The 25,189-nt window shown below is 47.1% G+C and overlaps 1 protein-coding gene across 1 annotated transcript in view; it reads right to left on the bottom strand.

The window, feature by feature from the left end:
- Positions 1-25,189, bottom strand: part of TBL1X (transducin beta like 1 X-linked) — a 215,958-nt gene that overhangs the window by 45,738 nt on the left and 145,031 nt on the right. The window contains exons 3-4 of the mRNA XM_035029681.1: positions 19,008-19,096; positions 4,838-4,945 (exon numbers count right to left, since the gene is read on the bottom strand). Of these exons, the coding sequence (XP_034885572.1) occupies positions 4,838-4,895 (58 nt within the window). The 5' untranslated portion in view covers positions 4,896-4,945; positions 19,008-19,096. The remainder of the gene's footprint in view (positions 1-4,837; positions 4,946-19,007; positions 19,097-25,189) is intronic.

Below are 25,189 nucleotides of genomic sequence, written 5' to 3'. Positions count from 1 at the left end.
CACAACCCCGCACAGGTTCAAGAAGGCTAATTTTAAACCCACAGAGGAAGCGTAAAGCGTCATGGGTATGCTGCAGATCCGTCTGCCGGGCTGACACCCTTTTACCTACTTTCCAATTACACCCTATGGAGTGTAATTTGGGCCCACGGGCACAAATCAGCGCCGCCAACAGCGTCTACAAAACCACTGCTGTTTCTCAAGTGCCTTGCTGCCCAGTGACACTGAAAAGGATGCAAGGGCTTCTGATAACCTTCAACCCACACTTACCACACGAGCCAGCAATCCCACGCCTACATGCTTACCCCAGAGCAACGAAAACCTATGTTCCCACAAAAACACCATACACAGATGTTTCTAGTAGCTTTACTCGTGATCGTCAAAACCTGGAAACAAGTCAAATGCTCTTTAACAGGAGAATGGACAAGCCAACTGCTATATGTGTTTGTAAAACGGAATACGACTTAGCAACAAAGAGCCGACGGCCGACGCATCCGGCAGCGCGACTGATTCTCCGGCGCAGGATGCTGAGAAGACCAGCCAGACTCCGGAGGCTGCACGCTGCCCGAGTCCACGGAGACAACCCTCTTGCAGAGGCAGGAGGCCGGGGACGGGACACAAGAGTGCGGCTTGCCAGGGGCTGTGTGGGGGCGAGGGTCTGATTACAAAGGGGCCAGGGGAGTTTCTGGGGTGATGGGCTTTTCTCCTATCATCTCGGTGGTAACTGGTGCTTACAGGACTAGACACATTTGGCAAAAACTGTCAACCCATACTCTACAAAGGATGGATTTTACCGCATGAAAATTATACCCTCATTTAAAAGCACAGATGCAACCCACGAAGGCTGAGACTGCCGCCCGAGACCATGGAAAGAGAGTCTGGTCACCGTTTAACTGCTGCGGAAACTCTGGCTCCAAACCCCCGGCCCGTCTCTCCGCTTCAGACTCAACTGTGACACTGACCCAGCTCCACAGACCACCCTTCCGACCAGCCAGCAGGGAGCTGGCCCTGCGGACGCGACGTAACACAGACACTCCCTCTTCTCACAAATCCCCCAAACCCGTGCATTGCGGCTCTTTCACCAGCAGGGTCTGGGCAACTCCAGGCGGCCAGCCTCCCTGCTTGGTGAAGGGCCACCCTCCGGCAATGCTTCGTGTCCACTGACCCCCTTCCCAATTGGGTCTGGGAGAAACGATCTCCTTTATAACTTGGGATTTGGGGATGAAGCCCCAGAGGAAGCGGACTCACAGCGACTCGCGTACTGACGTTTCCCGCTCTTCATACGGACTTGGAATAGGCGTCAGCTGCCCACGCGACATTCAGAAAAGAGCAGGGGCACGTGACTCGTGATGCACCCAGTCTTCGGAGGACCTGCTCACACCAGCCTATGCAGGCTGAAACCCATTCCTCCGCCTTGTTCCCTTGCTTCCATCAACCCTGGATGGTGAGGCGAGCTGAGGGCGGGGCGGGGGAGTCCTCAATCCACTGCTTTACAAATGGCACAGCCCGTAACAGTGACCACGCAACGATCCCCCGTAAGGCGGAGGCCAGCAAAGTCCTAGCCCTCAAAGCCGCACTGCCACAGTTCCGGCCCAAGCCAACTGGGCCACTTTGGTGCTGGAGCCCGCAATTCCAGCTCCTTCCTGCCTCACCGGCAAGCCTCGCTCACTTGTTCCTCACTGCACGCCAGCAGGTGGGCTGGAACTTTCTGGGGCTGTCCCCGACCGGCGAGGCAAAGAGCACAGGGACCAGAGAACTAGCTGTCTACCTCACACAAGGCCATCCCCGGCCCACCGCCCCCTCCCCCCCTCCTCCGAACTCATCTTCCTCCACACGAGGCACTGGGATGGGGCCTGCTGCACAAGCCTTGCCAAGAGAGAACCTCCTGGTGCCTTCTGGCAGAGAAAGCCGGATTGGGAGGCGTTGAGGAATGAGTCACACCTATGGGAACATGGGCTTATTTTTGATGAGTGGCTGTAGGTGCGTGGGGGAGAGCAGAGATGCTTGAAGGGGAGGCACGATCAAGGGACGCATTTTCTCTGCGCCAGCCCCCCCACCCCACCCCCCGGAGCTAGAAAGGAGACACCCATAGGCTGAGAAAAAGATCTTTGCCCTGGGTAGACGCTCAAGAAATACGTGCCAAACCGAAACTTGAGGATTTGAGAAAAATACGGAAAACGACCCCCAAAGGCCCTCTTGTATTTCTTCTCCGCCTGCATTTGAACACACCCTTGTGGCGGACTCCAGGACTCACACGGTCCTTAGAGGAAAGCACAGGCATGGCTTTCTGGAAGACGCACGCCACACGTGTATGTAAGGACTCGGACAGGCAGGACAGGAGCTCACAGATACAAAATCCACAGGGCTGAAATCCTATCCTCCTGGCCCCCGACTCCCCTCCTCAGCTGCCTGGTGACAGAGGCTTTATCAACAAACACGAGAAAAGGAAGTGTGGCCTTTCTGGGGGAGGGACGGTTTCCATGTTTATTCAAAGAGGCCAGTGGCCTCCCCAGGGACCAGCCAACCGAGCACCCTCGCTCCAGGCTACCCAGGCTAGGCACAAGGTTTCCACATCACGTATTCATCCTGAGGTTCAGCTTGTGATTTCTTCACACATTCTGTGTTTTTGCCTCCATCCTATCTTTGTGCAGAAGGATGCTCACAGAAAGGAAGGAATCTTGAATTCAATGCTCAAAGTCCAAAGGACAGCACCCATGCTCGAGGTGGGCGGTTCCCCAACTTCCCGGGGTGAGTAAGGTATGAGAGCCGTGCTGACTCCCCAGATCCACAGGGCTGAGGTCATACGCATTTTATCAATTTCTTTTATACTACGTTGCGCAACAGCCGATCCAAATGATCTAATATATATGGAGAAAGAATGTGCACTTCCCATGAAAAATGCTAGCTGGGGTCCCCAGGGACAGAGATCCAGGACTAGATGGGGAGACGTGTCTGTTTATAACACGCCACGTGTCCAGTGTTCTTCATTACTTTTGCCCAGGATAGCCATTTCCCTTTCTTTTCTTTTCTTTTTTTTTTTTGCAGGAGAGGAGAGGCTCTGGTGGGGCAACGAACTTGTTCAAGGGTCAGAGCCTGAGCCATGTGGTCTGGATGTAACACCCGCCCAGCTCAGCCTTCCTGGCTGACTCTGGAACAGCCCGGACCCAGGGCCTCACAAGCTGGTTTCCCGTCATACTTGTCCATGTGTCTTTGGAAGACAGAGGCCCAGGAACTGGTTTCCTTTTTGAAAAATCAAGTTGCAGAACATAAGCGCTATGATACCAAGTGTATAAAGTTTAAAAACGCACAGGGCCAACTGCTATGGGTTGAACTGTATCCTTCCCCAAATTCCTAAGTTGAAGTCCTAGGCCCCCTGGTACAGCTCAGAAAGTGACTTCATTTGGAAACAGGGTCACTGCAGATGTAATGCATTTAGATGAGGTTATACTGGAGTCCGGTGAGGCCCTAAATCAGGAGGGCTATTTCCAAAAGGAAAGGATCCTAAAAGGAAGAGCTACAAGAAGGAGCAATGTGACAAATTCGGACAGAGGTAGAAGCAGGCGGGGAGAAGGCTGTGTGACGATGAAGGTTGACCTGGGCGTGATGCCTCGGCAAGCCGAGGAGCATCAACGATGGTGCGCAACCCACCAGGAGCCAGCAGACAGGCATGGAACAGACCCCCTCAGGGCCTCGGAAGCAACCCCCACCACCCACACTTTGTACTTGGATTTGGGTCCTCCAGACGGTGAGACAATGTATTTCTGTTCGAACTGCCCCAGACGTGGTACTTTGTTACAGCAGCCGTCCCGAACTAATACCGCAGGATCCACACTGCTTAGGAAGACACCGTATGCACAGTAAGTGCATGGGGACAACAAACACCAAACTGGGGGGGGGGGGGACAGTTAGCACTGAAAAGAGAGAGGGGAAGGCATTGCAGCAGAGTTGAACACAGGCACCCCTCGGGCCTGGAACTGGTGTAGTTCTTAACTTGGGCGGGTAGGTGGTAACAAGCATGTTTTTCATAAATGTCATTTTGTACGTCTCAAATGAAGTATTTTAAAGTTTTAAAAGTTTGAAGACAATATTTGCTTTAGAAATTAAAAATCTAATAACATTAATTAAAAAAGAATTCAGAGTCTTGAGCATTTAAGAAAGCACCCACAAGCAAGCCACTAAATTGAGTGGAGGCTGCGCTGTGGGAGGCAGCTGCCACATTGTCTAATGCACGAATCCAGGCCCGGAGGCATCCAAGGATGCCTCAGAGGGCTGTCTTTGTACTGTGACAAAGCCCGGCCAGCCCCCTTCCCTGCCCCCTGCCGGACACCAGCTGCTGTTCACAAGCTGGATCCTGTTCACAGGGAGCACACAGCCGGCCTGTTCATTGCGTATCGGAAAGTAATGGCTTGGTCATAATCAGAAGTGTCGGAAGAAATCAGAACTATTCCTAGGTTTTGGGAAATTGCCAAGGGCCCGTGGTGGGGTGTGGTTGAGGAGCTCAAACGATCAGTGGTCTTAAGGCTGAGAGGTTCACGTATACACACACCGTGAAGACACCAGCCCATCCATTAATGCCCCTTTCCAGGTCTACCCCAACTGCTCTTGACCGTAACTGCAATCTGATCTCATCTGGGCAGAAAGATCATGGGAAGAAAGAACACACGCCCCAACCCACCCCAGGAGCAGGGCAGCCCCAGAACCTTCTCTCCCTCAACTCTCTTAACAAGAACGTCGGTTGCTCTTCTTCTTCCCTAGCCTGGTTTCTCAATCAATGGTGGATGGTCCTGCACGTGGCATACTGCAGATGAGTTTCCTACCGACAGAAACCCACGCCCCTTACCTGACTCCTGGAGATAGCGATACACCAGGAAGTTCACCTCGTCACTGGTTATGCTCATCTTAGCCTCACCTCGCAGCGATGAGGTCCGTACGATGCGGGAGCCACCCTCTGTGAGACGACAAGAAAAAGTGGGAAGAGAGTTTTGAAACACTGCCTGTATTTTTGTCCCGGCATTCTTTTTTGAGACTGAAAATACCATACCCATGATGGGATAACCATGAAGGTTACTGTAATTTCATAATGACATACACACGCACACGCACACACACACACACACATCCAGGAGAAAGGTTTCAAAAAAATAAAAAGAGGAAAAGGCGTTGGTGTATTTAATAACGCTGGGATAGGGTCAGGAATAAACCACACCAATGATACGTGTGCACTGTGAGCACAACATATTTGATAACGAGCAGGAACGGAATCCTGAAGTGCACTCTGACGGGCTTGGGTGGATAAGACACTAAGCACTTTTCCAGACAGAGAAGATTCGTGAGTAGACCAGAAATCATGTCAACACCCCTAGGGCAGGTGACCACATGGACCAGATTGCGCCTGTTGTTCTAGAAAAAGATTAATCACAGTACCTTTCATTCCAAGTTTAAGGGATAAACGCAATGGTCACTCTACCCATAGGCGGTAGGCAGCACTGAGAAAGAAAACACATATGAGTGAGGAGTGAAGTGTGCACGTCACATCATTTCTATAAAGAAGCCAGGTCTCAGGAAGATGGAGCACGGACACAGAGCAACCAAAAAGAGAGAATCTGATTTTCTCCACAATGATCCCAGTTGGCATATGAGCAAGCAAGCCCAGAGAGGAGAGAGAAGTCAATCAAGCAGCAGAACTCTTCTTACACACCAACAAACTAGAATGCACACATCAACAACAGCACTCACTCCAAAAAGAGCCAAAGCCAAGAAAGGCCATGACACCTTTCAGTGAGGTTACCAACCACAAACATTTTTGGCTGTTGGGGAACTGTCTTCAGAGTCCGCACCATACATTTTCAGGCATTTTTACTGGTGGCAAAACCTTTATCATTAAATGAGAATTAACTTTTTGTTTATTGAGAATAAAGGGCAAAGTAGACCTTCAAGGATTCACACTCAAGGCAGTTGTAAGGGACACACCCAGTGAGCCCCACCCTACTAAGATCCCCTCCCCAAGTGTGTGCAGGACGTGTGACTCACTTCCACCCCACGGAACACATCAAAGGACAGGGATGTCACTCTCCTCCTTAGGTTATGTCCTAAGGCAAGGGTGACCAGATGTCCTTCTCCTAATTATTATATAAAACTCTTAGTGGCCTGGGGCGCCTGGGTGGCTCAGATGGTTAAGCCTCCGCCTTTGGCTCAGGTCATGATCCTGGGGTCCTGGGATCGAGCCCCGCATCGGGCTCCCTGCTCCGCGGGAGGCCTGCTTCTCCCCATCCTTCCTGCTCGAGCTCTCTCTCACTGTCTCTGTCTCTCTCAAATAAATAAATTATTTTAAAAAGAAAAAGACTCTTAGTGGCCTAGAGAGAGACACTCTCCTGCCGGCCTCGAAGATAAAGGCTGTCATTATGAGAACTGCCCATGGAACTGGGGACAGCCCCCAGGAAGCTTTGCACCTCAGTCCTACGACCACAAGGAATTGAAATTCTGCCCAGAACACGAGCTTGGAAGACAACGTCCTCCCCTCCACCCGAGCTCCAAAGGCGGATGCAGCCCAGCGACCACCTTATCTGCAGCCTTGTGAGGCCCTTAGCAGGGAACCCAGCAAAGGCGTGCTGGACTCGGGATCCAGACATACTGCCAGATGAGAAAGGTGTCGTTTCCAGCTACTGGGGAAATTTGTGGTCATCATTAGGCTGCAATGGAGAACCAATACACTGCCTCTTGGGTCATTCCAATTCTCACTTTAGTTACCAGAATTTTGCCACTCAAAAAGGCTTATCTTCTTTAGTTACTTTGGTGATATTCTGTACTTTCGTATATACTGAAAAGAAAACCTGACAGTCAAAATACAGATCTGTCCTGAGGTTTATTTGCGTCCTGGGGAATTCACTCGTAAGACAGTGTCAGGAAAATATTAGAGACGAAATAAAAAGCTATGAAATCAGAGCATAACCAAATGGGGGGGAAAAAACCATTATTGAAGGGAGAGAAAATAAACAATAACAAAAATGTGCACCACAGAATGCTAACGCTGAACAGACCTTTGGTGCCCTCACGTGCGGCAGTAACGACCAGTCAGTTCATGCTGTTGTGAATGGTCGGCCGTGGGAAGGTCATAGGTCATGAGGGTGGAGCCCGCGTGAATGGGATTAGCGGCCCTTATAAAAGAGACCCCAGAGAGCTCTCGGTCTTTCTGCCAAGTGAAGACACAAGGAGCACATGCCCATCTAGGGAACAGGAAGTGGAGCCTCACCAGATACCAAACCGGCCAGAGCCTTGGTCTCAGACTTCCAGCCTCCAGAGCCACAAGAAGGACACGTCTGTGGGTGAAGCTGTCCCATCTGCACCACGTTGTCACCACGGTCTGAAATGCCTCAGACCCCCCCCTCACTCCATTCTCTTTTATTCTGTCACGCCGGGTGCTCAGGAAGAAGTGAAATCTAACAGGCTCTTAGCGCCGGTGCTTCTGACATTTGGGGCCAGATGATCCTCTGTTCTGGGGCCGTCCTGGGCCCTGGAGGATGCTGAGCAGCCTCCCTGGCCTCTATCTACTAGAGGCCAGCACAACCTCGCCCACCCCCTAGAGTTATGATGATCAGACACGTCTCCAGACGTTGCCAAATGTTCCAAATTGCAAAACTGCTGCTGGTTTTCTCTGGAGAAGAAAAATCAGCATTTTGTGTTTGACGGGAACCGCATTTACGAAGATGCAGGGAAATGCGGGGTCGGCTCACAGCTGTTGCTGAATGACACAGCCATGTAACTAAAAGTCATCCTTGAAAATGCACCGTAAGAGCCGGGCTTTTTCAGATAGCCTATGTAAAATCTTTCTAGAAGATTATCAGGAGTTTCATCAGAAAATAAAATACGGATTTCTTCTTTCAGCATCCAGATCTTTTCTGTTTTCTAAGGAGAAAATGTCCCAGCACCCCCAAGAGCCACGTTCTCATTCGCCACCCACAAGTGTCTGTAATAAATACAGGTGTCTGCACATGGGTTCACACAGGACACTGGAGCAGGAGACTATCCCATCCTCGAGACACCAAGGACTGTGGGCCATTTTTGTTAGTCTGGGCTCCTCTTTTTCTTCATGCACCATCTTTTTTTCCAACTAGGAAAAATTCTGCTTCAGGTCGGGCTCTCCTGCTTTCTGATCATGGACTGAATTTCTCTCTAAATTTTTAAGTTAGGATAAGCTTTTCCCAATACAGTGTTAACTTTTTAAAGGCTTTTTCACTTGTAAGCAGCAGAGAAAAGACAACAGAAAGCAGCCTTGGCCTGCAAGAGAGCCAAGTGAAATGTCATCTGGTCAACAAGACTTGTCCTCTGTCCCCGACTGTTCTACGTCAACTATATAGTTTAATTTTTGAAAACACAGTAATTGGATCACACCTCCCCCACAACTGAACAACTTCTTAACTAGGTTTTAAATGACTATTTCTTTTAAAATCTAATTCCAGGAGCGCCTGGGTGGCTGAGTCAGTGAAGCGTCCGACTCTTGATTTTGCTCCCGTCTTGATCTCAGCGTAGTGAGATCGAGCCCCACATCCGGCTCATGCTCAGCACGGAGTCTGCTGGAGATTCTTTCTGCCCTTGGCCCCTCCTCACGCACACATGCCCACGATTGCTCTCTCTCAAATAAATAAATGAATCTTTTAGAAAAATAATAAAGGGGCACCTGGATGGCTCAGTCGGTGAAGCGTCTGCCTTCAGCTCAGGTCATGATCCCGAGGTCCTGGGATGGAGCCCCACATCAGACTCCCTGCTCGGTGGGAAGTCTGCTTCTCCCTCTCCCCCCTGCTTGTGCTCTCCCTCTCTCTCTCTCTCTCAAATAAATAAAATCTTTAAAAATAAATAAAATAAAAATACAACCTAACTCAAAAAAAAAAAAAAGGATTTACAGTAACCGTTGAAGTACAACGTACGTACATATTTTTAGACTATTTCAATACAGACACAAGAACATTCTTTGAACTGACCATAAATCTAACAGCAGTAATTCAATCCACTTCAACTCCTTGGGTTTTTTTTGTTTTTTTTTTTTTTAAAGATTTTATTTATTTATTTGAGCGAGAGAGCGCGCGAGCAGATGAGAGGGGCAGAGGGAGAAGCAGACTCCCCGCTAAGCAGCAAGCCCAACACAGGGCTCGATCCCAGGACCCTGGGATCATGACCTGAACCGAAGACAGACGCTTAACCGACTGAGCCACCCAGGTGCCCCTGAACTCATGGGGTTTGATCACACTGCAATCAGAGAAACCAACAATTAACGGGGTGTATAGTTGCATACGTCTAAGCAATATGCTCAAAAGTGGTGGTGGTGGTTCTGATGGGTCCACTTTACTCTGACACCAATGGGTAAAATGGCTGATCTCCACTTGGCAAAAGTTACTGTTCAGGCCAACCTCAGCAACGTCCCCTCATAAGCGTGGGAAGTGAAGTGACCTCTCCCGTTTCGTCCTAGAGCAGACGGAACTTTCACAGACGGATGTGAGAATGACATGCTGCATTTCCACGCAGGGTTCTGCTGTGCACTTTCACGTGAGGACAGGCACTGATGTTCGTGGCATTCAAGGTCTCCTAGTGTAGCAGCGACCAAGCAGGGGGTCAGGCGGCCCCACACAGCATGTGCGGTTTGGGCGTCAGCAAGGACACTCCGCCTCTCTGGTCAGCTGCCACCTTCCAAGACTGTCCACCAGCGAAAACGGAAGGAGGGTGCCCCCGTCCTCCTCTTTACTGTGGATAACCGGTCGTGAGCAACCCCGGCAGCAGGAGGGGTTTTAACTGTAGAGTTAAAGCTTCCCAAGCCCCCCACTCCTGCCTGTGCTTAAAGATGAAACAGCTCTTACTGATGGAAAAGAAAAAGTCAGGCAAGGCTGTGACTCCCTGAGCATGAGCTGCTCTAGGTCTGTGCAAGTTCTCCTCGGGGACGCGACAGCCAGGGTTCTCTACATCAGACAAAAAAAGTCAAATTTACAGGAAGGGCTCAGCTCCGTCTCTCGCTCTTTGGTTTTTAATGCGGACAACAGAACCCCTAATTTACTATCATAACCCCTACACTGTACAATTCATTAAGGACACGGACACTGTTGTGCAACTATCCCCACCGTTCATTTCCAGAACCTTCTCATCTTCCCTAACTGAAACTCCATTAAACACAAACTCCCCATTTCTCCCCTGCCCCCTGGTCCCCGGCACCCACTCTTCTGTCTCCTTTTCGTCTCTATGAATTGGGACTCCTCCAGGGAACTCCTCAGTCTGATTTTTAACTTATACGCTTCATGTCAAGAAAACGGAACCATCTGAAACGACCAGTGGTTTGATTTTCAGGGGAAGCCACAGCGTACCGAGGACAGAGGACACTTCTCTTGGGGTCTCATGACCCCATCGTGCCCCTTTCCAGAAGGATGCATCCCTGCGGATGCTCTGCAAAGCCACTCAGCAACCGCCCCCGTCCGATGAGGTTCTGGGCTTCACACTCACGAGGCTGACGCATCGTGGCCCGTGTTGGCCCGTCCCTGTTGTGAAGGCCTTTCTCACCACTCGATACCTCGGCCAAAATAACAACGCTGCAAGAACGAGTGAGTCCCCTCACTTCACCTCACCCTGCTTCCCCTCCGTTAGAGACTCACACTGGAAACGAGAACACAGGTCAGGCCCACAGAACACGGGGCGGCTGGTCTGTTTAGAGGCGCCGTAAGGGTGCCAAGGCCACCACAGCTCTAACTCTGGCTGGTGCTTGATCATCAGCACCGTGTATTAGTTCCAGCAAACTCCTCCTAGGAAAGAAAGCCGTGTGAAGAGCATGAGAGGCCTTCACACGGAAAAGCAGCAGCTCCTTCACGTCAGATACGCGTCACCGGATCCTATCCCCATATTTACTGAAATCCTACTGCTAATAAAAACAGACACACGTGCTTTGCCCGGCATTTTCTGTGCTCAAGGAAAATGAGGAATGAGCGGGTACTGGAGAAATTACCGAGTATCTACTATATTCAAGGCACGGGCTTTTGGCAATACCAGCAATTAAACACATTCATACACACACGGGCACTCACACTCACTCACACACACCTCTTCCTTTAAGCTGCTTAGTAAGACCTCTCTGCAAATAACGAAAGGCTCCAATAGTTAAGCCCCCATAAGCCCCACAAAGTATTACAGGGGGCGGCCGAGTTCCCAGGAGGGAAGCTCTGGAAGAGGGGAGGGTAAACTCCTGCCGATGAAGACAGCATCTGGGGAGGAAGATGGGAACGGGAAGGCAGAACAGGAACCGTGGGGCGGGGGGCGGGGGCGCTGCTGTGTGAGAACAGTTCTGACCTTGTATGATGTACCGAACGCTCCCCAGGACCCAGGGCAGGAAGAACGCCGTCTGTGCTAAGGTTTGATGTGAAACGCCATTAACGTCTATCATGTGGGGACGAGGCTGGCTTGTGTCCTCTCTTCACTCTGGAAGAACGATTTTAGCAGGCACATGCCCGTGCTGCCCGCAATAAAGTCAGGGTACAAGATTTTTTTTTTTTTTTTAAGATTTTATTTATGTATTTGACAGACAGAGAGTTAGTGAGATCAGGAACACAAGCAGGGGGAGTGGGAGAGGGAGAAGCAGGCCTCCCGCCGAGAAGGGAGCCGATGTGGGGCTCGATCCCAGGGCCCTGGGATCATGACCTGAGCCGAAGGCAGACGCTTAACGGCTGAGCCACCCAGGCGCCCCTAAAGTCAGGGTACAAATGTGTGGGATTCGGGGCACCTGGGGGCTCAGAAGCCAGACGGCCTGATTTCTCATCATATCGCCATCCCTTCCTAGCTCCAGATCGACGGGCAGGTTACGTGACTCAGTTTCTCATCTCCAAACGGAGGGTAACGAAAGCCCCTACGCCTGGGAGAGGCTGGGAGGGCTAAACGCTTCAACAGAAGTTCTCGGAGCAGGCCCCCACGCACAGCAGAGATCCACGACTTGCTAGCTACTCCTCGTATTCAGCCAACAGTGCACATCCCTCCAAAGAGCGACTGAAGGGGGCCTTCTGGAGGCATTGGCGGGACACTCCACCCTCAGCAAATGGGCTCGGAGCCCGTCCCCAGTGGTCTGCAAACACGCAAGCGGCACGAATCAAACCCGTCACAGCAAGCACCACGCGCAGACGCCGCGTCCGGCTGGGGACGCAGCGCGCGTTTCAACCCCGAGCTGGTTTCCAGAACGGCATCCGTGCCCAGCTCCAGCTCTGAGAACTCCAACGGGTGCTTTCCAACCTCTCCAGTTCCAGGATAAGAGAGAGCTCTCTCGGCACTGGGACACCCTCCTCGGCCTCCAACAGAAGGGAAACAACAACAAAAAACAAAAAACCGGACGGCTCTGGTTTCTTTTCTTTTTTTTTTTTTTTAAGATTTTATTTATTTATTTGAGAGAGAGAATGAGAGAGAGAGCACACGAGAAGGAAGAAGGTCAGAGGGAGAAGCAGACCCCCCGCTGAGCAGGGAGCCCGATGCGGGACTCGATCCCGGGACTCCAGGATCGTGACCTGAGCCGAAGGCAGTCGCTTAACCAACTGAGCCACCCAGGCGCCCCGAGACGGCTCTGGTTTCTTAAGGAGTGCACTCGGGTGCATTTTCTTGCCTGACCCAGGGGCCATCTGAGACACCTTCCATCAGGCTGATCTGAGGTCTTCAGTGCGTGGAAAGGGGAGAAGCATCCTCCCCACCCCCCGCGAGCGAAGGCCACGACACCCCCTCCTGGAGCTGCCTGAAGACGAGGGGGCAGCGCACCCAGGGCTGACGGCGTGTGCGCAGCGGACCCGCCGAACAGAAGCGTTCCAGCACACTTGGTCACTTGGGGTTGAAGCCGTGGAGAAACGGAAGGAGAGTTATTTATAGTATTGCTTTTTTCGACTGCATCTCAAGGTGGCAGAAACTCCTATTTATCACGGTTCCCTTCCCAAATTAGTGCAAAGTTCAGTCGCAAGAGAAATGTTGGTGAAGGGTTTCATTTTACTTAGCACATACTTACCCGGTTTTCTAGGCTAGCATTCTCCCTGAAGAGAGGGGATCGCCCCAAAACAACAGAGTCCGAATGGCCATTTCATTATCTTAAACGTAATAACCCCAAGAGACCTACTTGGGAGTTGGCGCAAAACTGAAAGGCAGAAAGGGCCAGCGTCTTGCCAGCAAGAGGGGGCCTTGTCCCGAAATAGTGAGCAAGGTCTACGCGGATTAAAGGAGGAAAATAGTGCGAATCCAGCATCATTAGACGGGAGAAGTTTCTCTTCTAACAATCTGCCCCATTGTGAAACATTTTCCTAAACTCTCTTAAAGCACCCTTTTCCTCCAGGGATGGAAGAAAGTTTGTCTCATTCCTCGTCCCTCCTAGCCTGTTGGTGTTGACACTGGAAGAATCCATGGCTTAAAGTAATCTTCTGGAAAAGGCTCAGCTCTCCATGCAGCCTCCGACAGCCAGAGTGCTGGAAAATCTGCTCGAAATGACCTCATCCTAACAAAAGGCACCTTCTGCCTTTCTCCGTGGACATTCTGACTAGAGTGTCATGGGTCCTACCCTCCCTGTTCGCTCCCCTCATGATGTGTTTCTTTCAGTGGCAACTAGGTTTATTTTTATTACACCATCAGTGACCAGTTGAAGATGAAATTTTTAATGCATGCAGTAACATTTGCATATCATCCTTTTCTAAAGTCTGCTTGGGGACCAGCTTACGTTGGAGGTGAAAGAGGCTTGCTTTATCATTTTGCATTATCTCCTCCTACATAATTGTCATTAAGACAACATGTAGCTATTCAAACACTTTGCTGTTCAATGACAATATGATTCCAAAAATTATGGCATTTACAGTTTGACCCCAATTACAGGAAAATTTACACATGGAAAATACTGGGGGAAAAATACATGAAAACATGAACAGGGGTTTCATGGTAGTTGCTTAACTTAGTTGGGCTTCGCATCATTTACCAATGAGTAGATGTCTTTTATTTTACAGTAAGAAAAGATAAGATACCCCCCCAAAGGTAAGATTTTTCACTAAGCTTACAGTTATTTACTTGCAGTCAAATGGCCCAAAATTATAAACATAATCAAACAACTATCATTTTATTATTAGAGTCCTGGCAACAATACTACCATTTAAAATATGGGAATAAACCAGTAAAATAAGATAAAGTCCTTAAAAGAATATTTCATGACTGGGGAAAATGTCCATGATACAGTGTCATGTAGCAAAAAAGTAGGTTTCAAGATGGAACGTGCATGATGCCAAATTTTGTTTTGCAGGCACGTGTGTGTTCCCCGCCCCCACCCCCACACACGGAAGATAACTCTCCAAAAAAGTCTCACATCTACTTCTGGGGGTGGAATTTCGCTAGAGTTCTCTGTGTGTGCTTTTCGTATTTTTCAAATCTTCTCCTATGAACGTGAACTGTTTGCACATTCATTAAAATGTAATTAAAACCTGGCAGAGTCTGCAGAAATAATCTGCATGAGAACAGCTCTGCACTTCTAAGTAGGAAATGAGGCTACAGGGTTGGGAGCGCAGAGGAGGGGTTCCTGTGTTAGGAAAATAATGCCGCTCTTCACTGAACAAAACAACCTCCCCGGGGTGCGGCATTCAGAAAGGGTCCTTTCTGCGCTTGGCCACCCTTCTGGGTTAATTCATGGCTGGCTGGGGCCTTCATCCAAAACCCGTGTGCACATCAATGGCAGATGCTGACGTGACAGGAAAGGCGTCCGGTCCCTGGGGTTACCCCCGAAACCATCTGTGTGCCTCCCAAGTGGCCACAGAGTCCTCTCTCCAACTCTGCAAGCTTAACACCCTATTTACTGACCCATCTCTGCCTGTCCGGGGGAAGACCCTGAAGGAAGCCTTCCTCAAAGTGTTCCACCTAGTAACAGCAAACCGCTGCTCAGACAGCCCGCGTCACAAGGGGCAGACCACGGACACACGACAGGCAGCACGACCGTCCTTTCCTCGTCCCGTCCTCTCCCACACTGCAATGCGAACTCACACACCCCAGACTTCCCAGCACACGGTCGTGGAGACACCGCCAGTGACGGCCCCCACGTAAGAGCTCTGCTTTTCCCATGATGTTGGTTTAAGCCAATACTTGTGAAGAATCTGTGTATCAGTGTCCAGACTGAATTACCTTTAAGACTGAAAAACCGGAAGCAGCTTCTCTACAACGTACATGAGGTCCTCACACGAATTTTAGGAGACGCGTGGGCTGGTGATGAAGCCTCTGAGACACTGTGATTCTCACCACATATGCAGGATTTATTTTGGCCTCAACAGTTCCCTTTCTGTGTCAGGGAGTCGTGAGTGAGGTCATTTGCTCACAGAACATGGCCTCTGGAGTTTGGAAAAGTAAACCCGGTGGCTTTCTCTAGAAGATAAAAAAGCAGGGCCTCACCCACCGAGTGCCGTGGGTCTCCTAAGTCTTCACAGAACAGCACTTTTTGATGCTTCAATTTAAATGAATAACAGAAACACTAAAAAAAAAAAAAGTTTAAAGGGGCACCTGGGCAGCACTTTCAGTCAAGCAGTTGCCTTACGTGTGGGTTGTGATCCCAGGGTTCTGGGATCGAGCCCCACATAGGGCTCCCTGCTCAGCAGGGAATCTGCTTCTTCCTCTCCCTCTGCCCCTCTGCCCTGCTCATGCTCGTTCTCGTTCACTCACTCTCTCTCAAATAAATAAAATCTTAAAGAAATGCTTAAATATTATGAACCTAAGTATTAGATGGGAGTCCAATGACCCTATTTGTGTCAGCAAATGCAGGAACTCAAGTTTTATCATCAAATGCTCAGCAGCTCACATCTTCATAGCCACAAGACGGGTAAGATTTAAAATATAAAATACTGATAGTGAGTAGGCTTTGCCAATCTTGGTCCTACTGACATTTGGGACCACCTAAATCCCGGTGGTGGGGCGTCCTGTGCGTGGCAGCGTGCTGAGCAACATCCCTAGCCTCTGCCCACCACATGCCAGTAGCACCCCTCCCCCTGAAACGGTCTCCAGACAGGGCCGAATGTCCCCTGGGAAGGGGTGAGGACTTGCCTCCGACCCAGAACCCTTAGTTAGGACAGGTACATAGGTCCAGGACCACTCCTCATGACACGGCCAGACAGCCCTCAAATTCCTAAAAGTCGTAGCTCCCTGAACATCCGCAAGGCCTTTGCTAAGGGACCACAATATGGATTCTGTCTTCATCACATCATGGGCCTCGCACAGCTGCACCTCCCGATGTCCTCCCAATTCAAAAAACCAGAAGTTAGGAGAGGCAGAAACAAAACAGGTGTGTTCCTCTAGCTAAGAGTCCGCAGACTGTGGCCTGAGGCCGAATCCCACCTGTTGCTTCCCCTTGTCGGACCTGTGAGCTGTGACTAGTTTTTACATTTTTAAATGGTTGAAAAGAATCAAAAGAATCCAATTTTGTGACTCATGAAATTGATCTGACATTCAAATTCCAGTGTCCATAAATAAAGTTTTATTGGCACTCCCCCACATCTATTCATTGATGTACAATCGACGACTGTTTTTACACCACAACAGCACAATGGAGTGGCTGTTAACAGAGCCCGGCTGGCCCACAAAGCCTCAACTATTTACTCTCTGGCCCTTGACAGAAAATGCCACCCTCGCTCTGGTTTTCTCCGCTCTACTGAAGAGTTTCCTGTGTCTACACTAGACCTGCGTATCTACCTGCCTTGTCGATTCCCGGCTTGAAAGCTGCCTGTTTGCTAACCTGCAGGTGATGCCCCAAAATGTGGATGCTCCTCAGGTACAAACCAACCACTTGAACAGTGAGAGCAGGGAACACCACTGCCACGGTCTACCATGGTTACCAAAAACGCCCCCAAACACCCAAAGTCACTTAACCCTAAGTACTGAGTTAAGTCCCAATCAAAACTCCGAGGACCGACAGACCTCTCCCATCTTCCCTGACATTCAGAAGATGGTTCAGCTACATTTCAAAAAATACTGACTGATGGAAAGTTGTGGCAGTTCATCAAAATGTTAAACACAGTCACCATACAGCCTATCAATTCTACTCCCTGACATACGCCCAAGAGAAATGGAGACGTGGGTCTGCACAAAAACTCGCACACCAATGTTCAGAACAGCAGTAATATCAATAATGATGATTCACAGTAACTGAAAGGTAAATACAATTCAAATGTCCATCAACTGATGAAGAGATCAACAAAATGTGGTATAACCATACAACGGAATATTCAGCCATAAAAAAGATTCACAGTGCAAGATGGATGAAATCTTGAAAATATTATGTTAGGGGCGCCTGGGTGGCTCAGTCGGTTAAGCAACTGCCTTCGGCTCAGGTCATGATCCTGGAGTCCCAGGATCGAGTCCCGCATCGGGCTCCCTGCTCGGCGGGGAGTCTGCTTCTCCTCCCTCTGACCCTCCTCCCTCTCCTGCTCTCTGTCTCTCATTCTCTCTCCCTCAAATAAATAAATAAAATCTTTAAAAAAAAAAAAAAACAAGAAAATATTGTGTTAAGTTAAAACCAGTCACAAACTCAATTAACATTTTACAAGTTTTTGTCTTTATAAGCAAACTACATTTTTCAAATACTTAAGTAAAATATCAAGATTCTTATACATTTACTTTGTTGTTTTTACATACTTGGGTGTTTTTCTTAGGGCGGGGGGCGGGGGGGCAGAGAGAGAATCTTCAGTTAGGAGCCACACCCAGCGCCGAGTCTGTTGCAGGGCTCGATCTCACAACCCGGAGATCATGACCTGAGCCAAAAGCAAGAGTCCAACGCTTAACTGACTGAGCCATCCAGATGCCCCTTTACATACTTGGTTTTAAACAAAAATACCTCAATAAGATTCTTACTGAAGTTAAATTTAGGACTATCACTTTAGTTCCAATTGAATAATAAGAAAAATTCTTAAAATTATGGAAGTTCTGTGGGGGGTTTTTTTCTTAAAAAAAAAAAAGGACAAAAATGGGAAACAAACTGAGGGTTGATGGAGGAGAGGAGGGTAGAGGGATGGGGTAACTGGGTGATGGACATTAAGGACGGCATGTGATGTAATGAGCACTGGGTGTTACATAAGACTGATGAATCACAGACCTATACCTCTGAAACCAATAATACTTTATATGCTAATTAACTGAATTAAAATTAGCAAACTAAAAAAAAGAAAAAGGCAACCAAATTGATAAAAAAACATACAAATACAAAAAGTAAATAATACAGCAAATAGAAAAAGTAAATAATAAAATCAAACCCTAAAATCCCATCTACCAAAACATAGCAACTGTTAGAGAGCTGGCTGTCAGTTTTAGTTTGGTATATGGGCTTCAACTCTTGGCACCTGTTTGATGTGCTCTTCTGGAAACTTTATCATATCCTAGATCTGTAAGTAATAATCTACATGTTGTTCTAATTAAGTTTCAAGGTTAACTTGCAAATCAGTTTGCAGATACACACAAACTGCATTAAGAAACTAATAAAGCACAGGAGCACCTGGCTGGCTCAGTCAGTAGAGCATGCAACTCTTGATCTCAGGGTTTTAAGTTCGAGCCCCATGTTGGGTGTAGAGATTACTTTAAAAGAAAAAAAAACACTTAAAAAAATAAACTAATAAAGTACAGAATTAAGTTACAGGAGATAAAATCTATACTCATGTGCCTAATCATAATTACTTTTTTGGCTTAATTTTAATTCACAATGTTGACAAGAAGATTTGGTTTTAGAAGGGGTCATCTTCTCCTGGTAAGACCCAGAAAAGTTTGTAATAGCTGGTTCAGTACCCAAATTCGTGGAAAGCAATAAAACGTGAATTCATCATTTAGAGTTAACTATATATAGCCCATAATGATTTCCCAGTGCTCTATCTATTACCTTCAATTTCAGCAAGGAGAAAGACCTGCAGCTTGAAAAAAGTCATTTTAAAACAGAAGATGTTCGGTTTGGGCAAAATGCACTTCCACTTCTCCAAGGGATATCAGCTCAAGGACAAAGATGGAACAGCAAGTGGGTTGCTTACCTTTATGGTGACTTCATGTGTAGACCTTTGAACCAGTGAGCTCCCCAGCATCCGATCATATAAACTTCAAATTGTCTGCCAGGAGCTGCCTGTTGAGAAATGAGGAGATAGGAAGAAAAAACTTAAAAATTCTTTGGGAAGTATTCACCTGTGGCCTCTCCCATTTCGTGGTTTTTTTCTTTTTCAAATCGGTGGCATTGTTTCCCTTTTTCATCTCAACTCAAACTTAACACATTTTATTATGTCACAATCTCTGTCTTACACCTGAACACAGACTATGCAGTTTTACCTGCAAAGTGAAAGACGAGAAAGGAGAGCGGCCAGCCCGTATTATCATACGTGTAGAAAGCCCGAAAGGAAAGAGGCTCAAAGTAAATAAAATTAATTTTAGTTCAGTTATTGCTACTGCTATCCTTTAATGATAATCAGTGCCTATCTGAAATGCTTTTGTCTTCAGGGCTGTGTCCTATGCAACCAAGAAACGCAACTGTACACGCCTCTAAGAGAAGAAAACATGCTTTAAAGAAACTTTACAGACCTCACTTGGGCTAATGCTTATAACAGCCTTGCGTGCATGTCCATGTGTATATACACCCTCATAACACAAAGAAACATTAGAATCTTTTTTTTTTCCCTTTTGGCTTCCCTAAAATAAAGCAAAAGAAAGGCATTGACTCACTATGGCTCAATTTATCCATTACTGTCATACATTTCAATTTCACGAGGGTTCTGCCATTTGTACTTCTGAAGAAGCCAGGTTTGTAAGGTCCTAAGCTAACCTTCATATCGAAAACATGTTTCTACTTTTTGGTCAGTATAAACACAATGCAATCAACCCGCATTGACTTAACAGTATTTACCTTCTTCCTCATAAAATTTCCTTGGTTATGAATGAATCCAGCCTCCTACATTTAAATTATCTACTATTGTCTATCAGCTCAAAATCTAAGGAAATTAACTGCCTGCCATTTTCTCTAAATTCTTGTTCAATCATAAGTGATAAAAAGGTGCCAGGGTTAATATAATTCAAATTCACTAGTGAAGCTTATGAGCAAAGGTGTTTCTTATGAGTAAATGCAGAACCTCATGAAATGTTTTAAGGAAATTCAAGTAAATTATTCCCAATGAGTCATTGTTTATAGCTATGCTGCTCAAAGAAAGGAAGTTAAAAAGATTTTACAGGTAGGTAGGTTCATAGGCCCTTAAGTTTCGTTACAGTACATTTTTAAAAAAACACCATAAGGATATATAAGATAAAAGTAAAAACCAGGGCACTTTTTAAAAAGCTACCATTGAAGAAAAATGAGATTTAAACAAAATTTCCCTACAACTCTTTGAACAGTAATTATTCACCAGAGTGAAGCGGGCATAAAGGAATATTGATTTTGCTCATAAAATAAAAATACATTCCATAATGAAAAAATTTCTGTAGTACAGATAAAAGAGACAACAGTCCTTACAGTACCTGAAGCAGAAAGCACATTACTATTTTCAGGATTGAGTTGTAAATTACCAGAGGGGGAAAAAAATAGCCTTATGATGAAATCGCTAAATACCATAAAGTACGAAAATATGAGCAGATGTCGCCGCAATAAGCCCCAAATTGCTTGGAAATTAAAACACTAAAACCCATAATAATTCAATAAGTAATTAATACATAAACAGCTCTTATTACAAGCTGTTCAGAAAAATCTTTAGAATCAAATTCTTACTCTTTGGTCCAAAACAGATGGTAACTCACAAATGAGAGTCTTGGAATTGAAGATTATCTTTTATATATGTTGTTAAACTCAGTAACTGTAATTAACATCATCTGTGTGTTATAAACACACAAAAATGGGTAAATATGACTGGGCAGCAACGTTCTTCTGCTTATGCAACATGTCAAAATTAGTTTATTGATGGAAACAATAAATTAAAAACGATAAATCCGATCTTCCAATTACCTAATCGTAACTGATTTTCCCATGATCAGTACCCAGATAGAATGACCACCGATGAGCAGTACTGGCAAAAAGGTTCATGTACTGCAAAGTATTGGTGTGAAATGGCAACGATTTTAACAAATGCAGTATATTCTTTATTCTCAAAGGTAATAATGAATATAAAAAGGACTTCACAATTTCCTGGTTGCTCCTCAGCTCTAGGCAAAGCACGGTGTAGACCTATCCCAGCAGTCCTTCCACGTGGAGGTACAGAGCCCTCAGAACACTCGCCATGTTGTGCAAACATCCACTGTGAAGTCCCAAAACATTTCCATCACTCCAAAAGGAAACCGTGTACAACCAATTAAGCAGTCGCTGCTCATTCCCTGGCAACTACCAGTCTACTTCCTGTCTCTCTGGATTTGCCTATTCTGAACATGTCACACCAGTGGAAGCGTGTCTGGCTCCTTTCACTAAGCAAAATGCTTCCAAGGTTCAGCCACGATGAAGTGTGTATGAGCACCTCATTCCTTTTTGTGGCTGAATACTATTCTACTGTGGGGATGAACTACACTTTGTTCATCCCTCCATCAGATGCTGGGCATCGTCGCTTGCGTTCACCTTCTGCCCATTGTGATTACTGCTGCTATGAACAATCATGTACAAATACGTGTTTGAGCCCCGGTTTTCCAGCCCTTGGGGCGTACGCTGTTGGAGGGGAACTGCCCTGCATCAGCTTGCCTTGATCCTCCTTTGTGGAAGCCTCATCCTCTCCAGGACTGACAGATGCAAACGGGACAGGCAGAGAGGTCTGCACGGAGAACGGACGTACAGGAGGGAGCCAAGGAACCCGCCAGCCTAAGGCACCACCTGGCAAACGGCAGACAGCCAGAGCTCTGCACAGCAAGCACCAAGAAGAAGAAGAATGCTCTCTCTACTTGGAGCAAAGCAAATTACTCTCCCACTCAGGAGTGCCTCAAAGTCTATCAGGCAACCAGAGAAACCGGACTGGTTTTGTTTTGCCCTTGCCCACCTCCTCACCTCCCCCCAGGTTTAGCACCAAAGCTCTGAGTTTGGGGTTGCTCACAATTCCACTTAGATTTATCAGAGACACTTGAGCTTGACAATGGTTGTCCAGGTACCTTCTCAAATGTAATACTGAATTTTAATATTGATCCATGCATGTGACACCTAATAAAAGCATGGAATTATCATAGTGTGTCCACATTTTAACACAGTGGTTTCAACCAGGGCCGACGGTGCCTTCCACCCCAGGATATAGTAGGCACAGTCTGGAGACATTTTTGGCTGTCACACCTGGAAGAGGGGGTCCAATGGCAACTAGTGAAGAGAGACCAGGAAGGCCGCTGGACATCCTACACCTCACAGGACAGCCTCCCCGCAAGAAAGACTGATCTGCCCCAAAAGGTCCATAATGCTAAGGTTGAGAAACTTTATTTTAACAGAACAGATTTTAGACTAAATTTTTCTCTTCATGACTTCTGATTTTTACTATGAAATACCGGAAGGTGAAGTAACACTTTCACGCAGGTCTTAGATTCAGAAGCAAGCGTCTAGGGGGTGCTTCCACAGATTGCCATAATGCTTCCTTCGTCATTGCCCAAATTTTCAAAACAAATCGCCTACATGGATCACTAAGTCAAAAGGACAGACACGTGTTTTGACTAATCATAAATTAAATGCTTAACACAGAAATATTCTATTAATTCTATTTCTTGATAGACTAGAATCCAATTTGCACCATAAAGTTTTTTTGTTTTTTTTTTTAATTGCCTATGGAGAAGCCAGCATGGCGCAGGACTGAGGTCTACTACGGCCAGCCAACACCACCTGCCAGCCAGGGGAGGAAGCCAGCGTGGAAGCAGATCACCAGCCCCAGTCAAACTGTCGGATGACTGCAGCCCCCGCTGACCTCTTCGCTGCAATTTCAGAGAGGCTCCAGACAGAACCACCCAGCCGAGTCACACCAGCAATCCAATACATGGGGAAGGGCAGGTGGGAAAGATGTGTGGGGGCAGGGTCCCTTCAGCAAGTGCCTCTGCATCACTATCCACAGGCTGGGGACAATCATATGCACAGCTGCTGTCAGGAAAACCAAGAACCAAATGAACTGGGAAGCCAAGCAGCCCGAAGTTTGCCAAAGCGTGTTCCTCAGAACAAGGTTTCCTAGGTGGTTGGAGTGCGTTTGGTCTGCATCACCTGAAAAATGGTTCCACCATCCAAGAAAACTGGTAACAATGGGTTTTGTAAAGTCATTAAAAAGCAGTAATAGTATAAAAAAACAATAGTGGTTAACACGAAACTGCACCTATTGTTTGCCCAGCTCTGTTCCACGTGCTTTAAACTCATGTCATCCTTTATTAGATAATGGAAAAAGCCTGCCTACCAGACCTCATGTTGCGTTTTCACTGCTGTATCCCAGGCCCCACCACCAGCCTCATCACACCAGGTGATCACACACAATACATCATCATTCTGCTCTCAGAATTCGCTCACTAAGGCTCTGAGCCGTAGGCAGCAGGAATTCTGCGAAGCACCTTCTTCACCGAGCTTTACTTCTAGCAGGCTCCTCCATGTATGCAGGCATCCCATCGGTGAGGACTCCTCACGGTCAATATGCCGTGGTTTGCCCAACACTCCCAAAGTCCTCTCCGAAAGGCTTTCCAACAATATGCTGAAATTTAAAAGACAATTTTCTGATGGACTCTGGACACATCAGTCACTAGACATTCCAATTAATTGAGGTTTTGCTGTTGGAAGACTGTGGTTCTCCAAGAGAAAATAATACACACACTTTTTAGAATTTGGAAGCTTGAAATATAAAGATGACAGTACTTGACTAAAATGAAAACAGTGTGCCAAGATGGTAATGACTTATAAAAATAAATGTTACTTTTAATATTATAATAGTATCAAGAAATAGGGCAGTTCTAGATAAGCCTTTATCCACTGGGAATTAATCAGGCCATCATCCTCATTTCTCTTTCTACTCACTGAACTAGGAAAATGGGTACTGCAAAGTGAAAACTCACAATGCATGAATTATTTCCTCATATCTTACCTCTTTTTAAAGAAAAAAAACCTCACTTTTGGAATACCCTTAATTTAGGTGGATTAATTCCTGCCACTGCAGTAAATGTGTGCCTTTGTCTGTTTATATGTAAGACCAAAGAGACAACACCGAAGGGACCCCTTCCCTTTTAAAGTTCCGCTTATGACCCAGGAAAAATGTTTTTATATTGTTAGTGATAAAAGATCCTAATTTGGTACGCAAATTCCAAGGGCCTAACCTTTGATGTTCTTTAAATAAGCTTATATGTCGGGGCGCCTGGGTGGCTCAGTCGGTTAAGCGGCTGCCTTCAGCTCAGGTCATGATCCTGGGGTCCTGGGATCGAGCCCCATGTCCGGCTCCCTGCTCAGCGGAGAGCCTACTTCTCCCTCTCCCTCTGCCTACCACTCTGCCTACTTGTGTTCTCTCTCTCTGTCAAATAAATAAAATCTAAAAAATAAATAAATAAATAAATAAGCTTATATGTCATAAACACAGAAATTAAAAAACAAGGAACATCTTAAAACATTTTTCTTTTAAAATCAGTCTGTATGGTGAGGGCACCTGGGTGGTTCAGTCAGTTAAGCGTCTGCCTTCAGCTCAGGTCATGATCCCAGGGTCCTGGGACCGAGCCCTGCATCGGGCTCCCTGCTCAGCGGGGAATCTGCTTCTCCTTCTCCCTCTGCCGCTCTCCCCACTCATTCTTCTTCTTTCTCTCTCTCTCAGATGAATAAAAAAAAGCCTGCACGGTCAAATGACAGTATATGTTGTCCGATGTCTACGGAAAACATTTAGTCCGAATATTTTTGGAATTAACCCTGCAGTATTGTTAGCTGTAGGCGTGTGCCATCGAGTCTCCTTTAGGGCACACGAACTAGGCAACGGGTCATTACTGTGCCAACGTGAGAAAGTTTGGAAAAATGGCTACTAGTGGAGTGTGCCCACTAGGCTGGCAGTCACACGCAGTTACGGCTGACACCCCCTTCACAAGTCATCTTGTGTGTATACTCTGCACACGACCAGGCCCATGTCCAACAGCTCCCTGTACCACACCATTCTCTATGGTCCAAGCAGACAGCAGGGAGTTACAAACCATGCAAAACTAATGAACACTGATTTTCATGGTGCCCAAACATGGGGCAGGGTTCATTTTACTCTTTGTTCATAAAACGCCAGTCCTTAGATAT

The sequence above is a fragment of the Mirounga leonina genome, unplaced genomic scaffold (genome assembly GCF_011800145.1).
Source record: "Mirounga leonina isolate KUSES-001 unplaced genomic scaffold, KU_Mleo_1.0 Mir_268, whole genome shotgun sequence".
Lineage (NCBI taxonomy): Eukaryota > Metazoa > Chordata > Mammalia > Carnivora > Phocidae > Mirounga > Mirounga leonina.
This window is presented reverse-complemented; position numbering and strand designations above follow the sequence as displayed.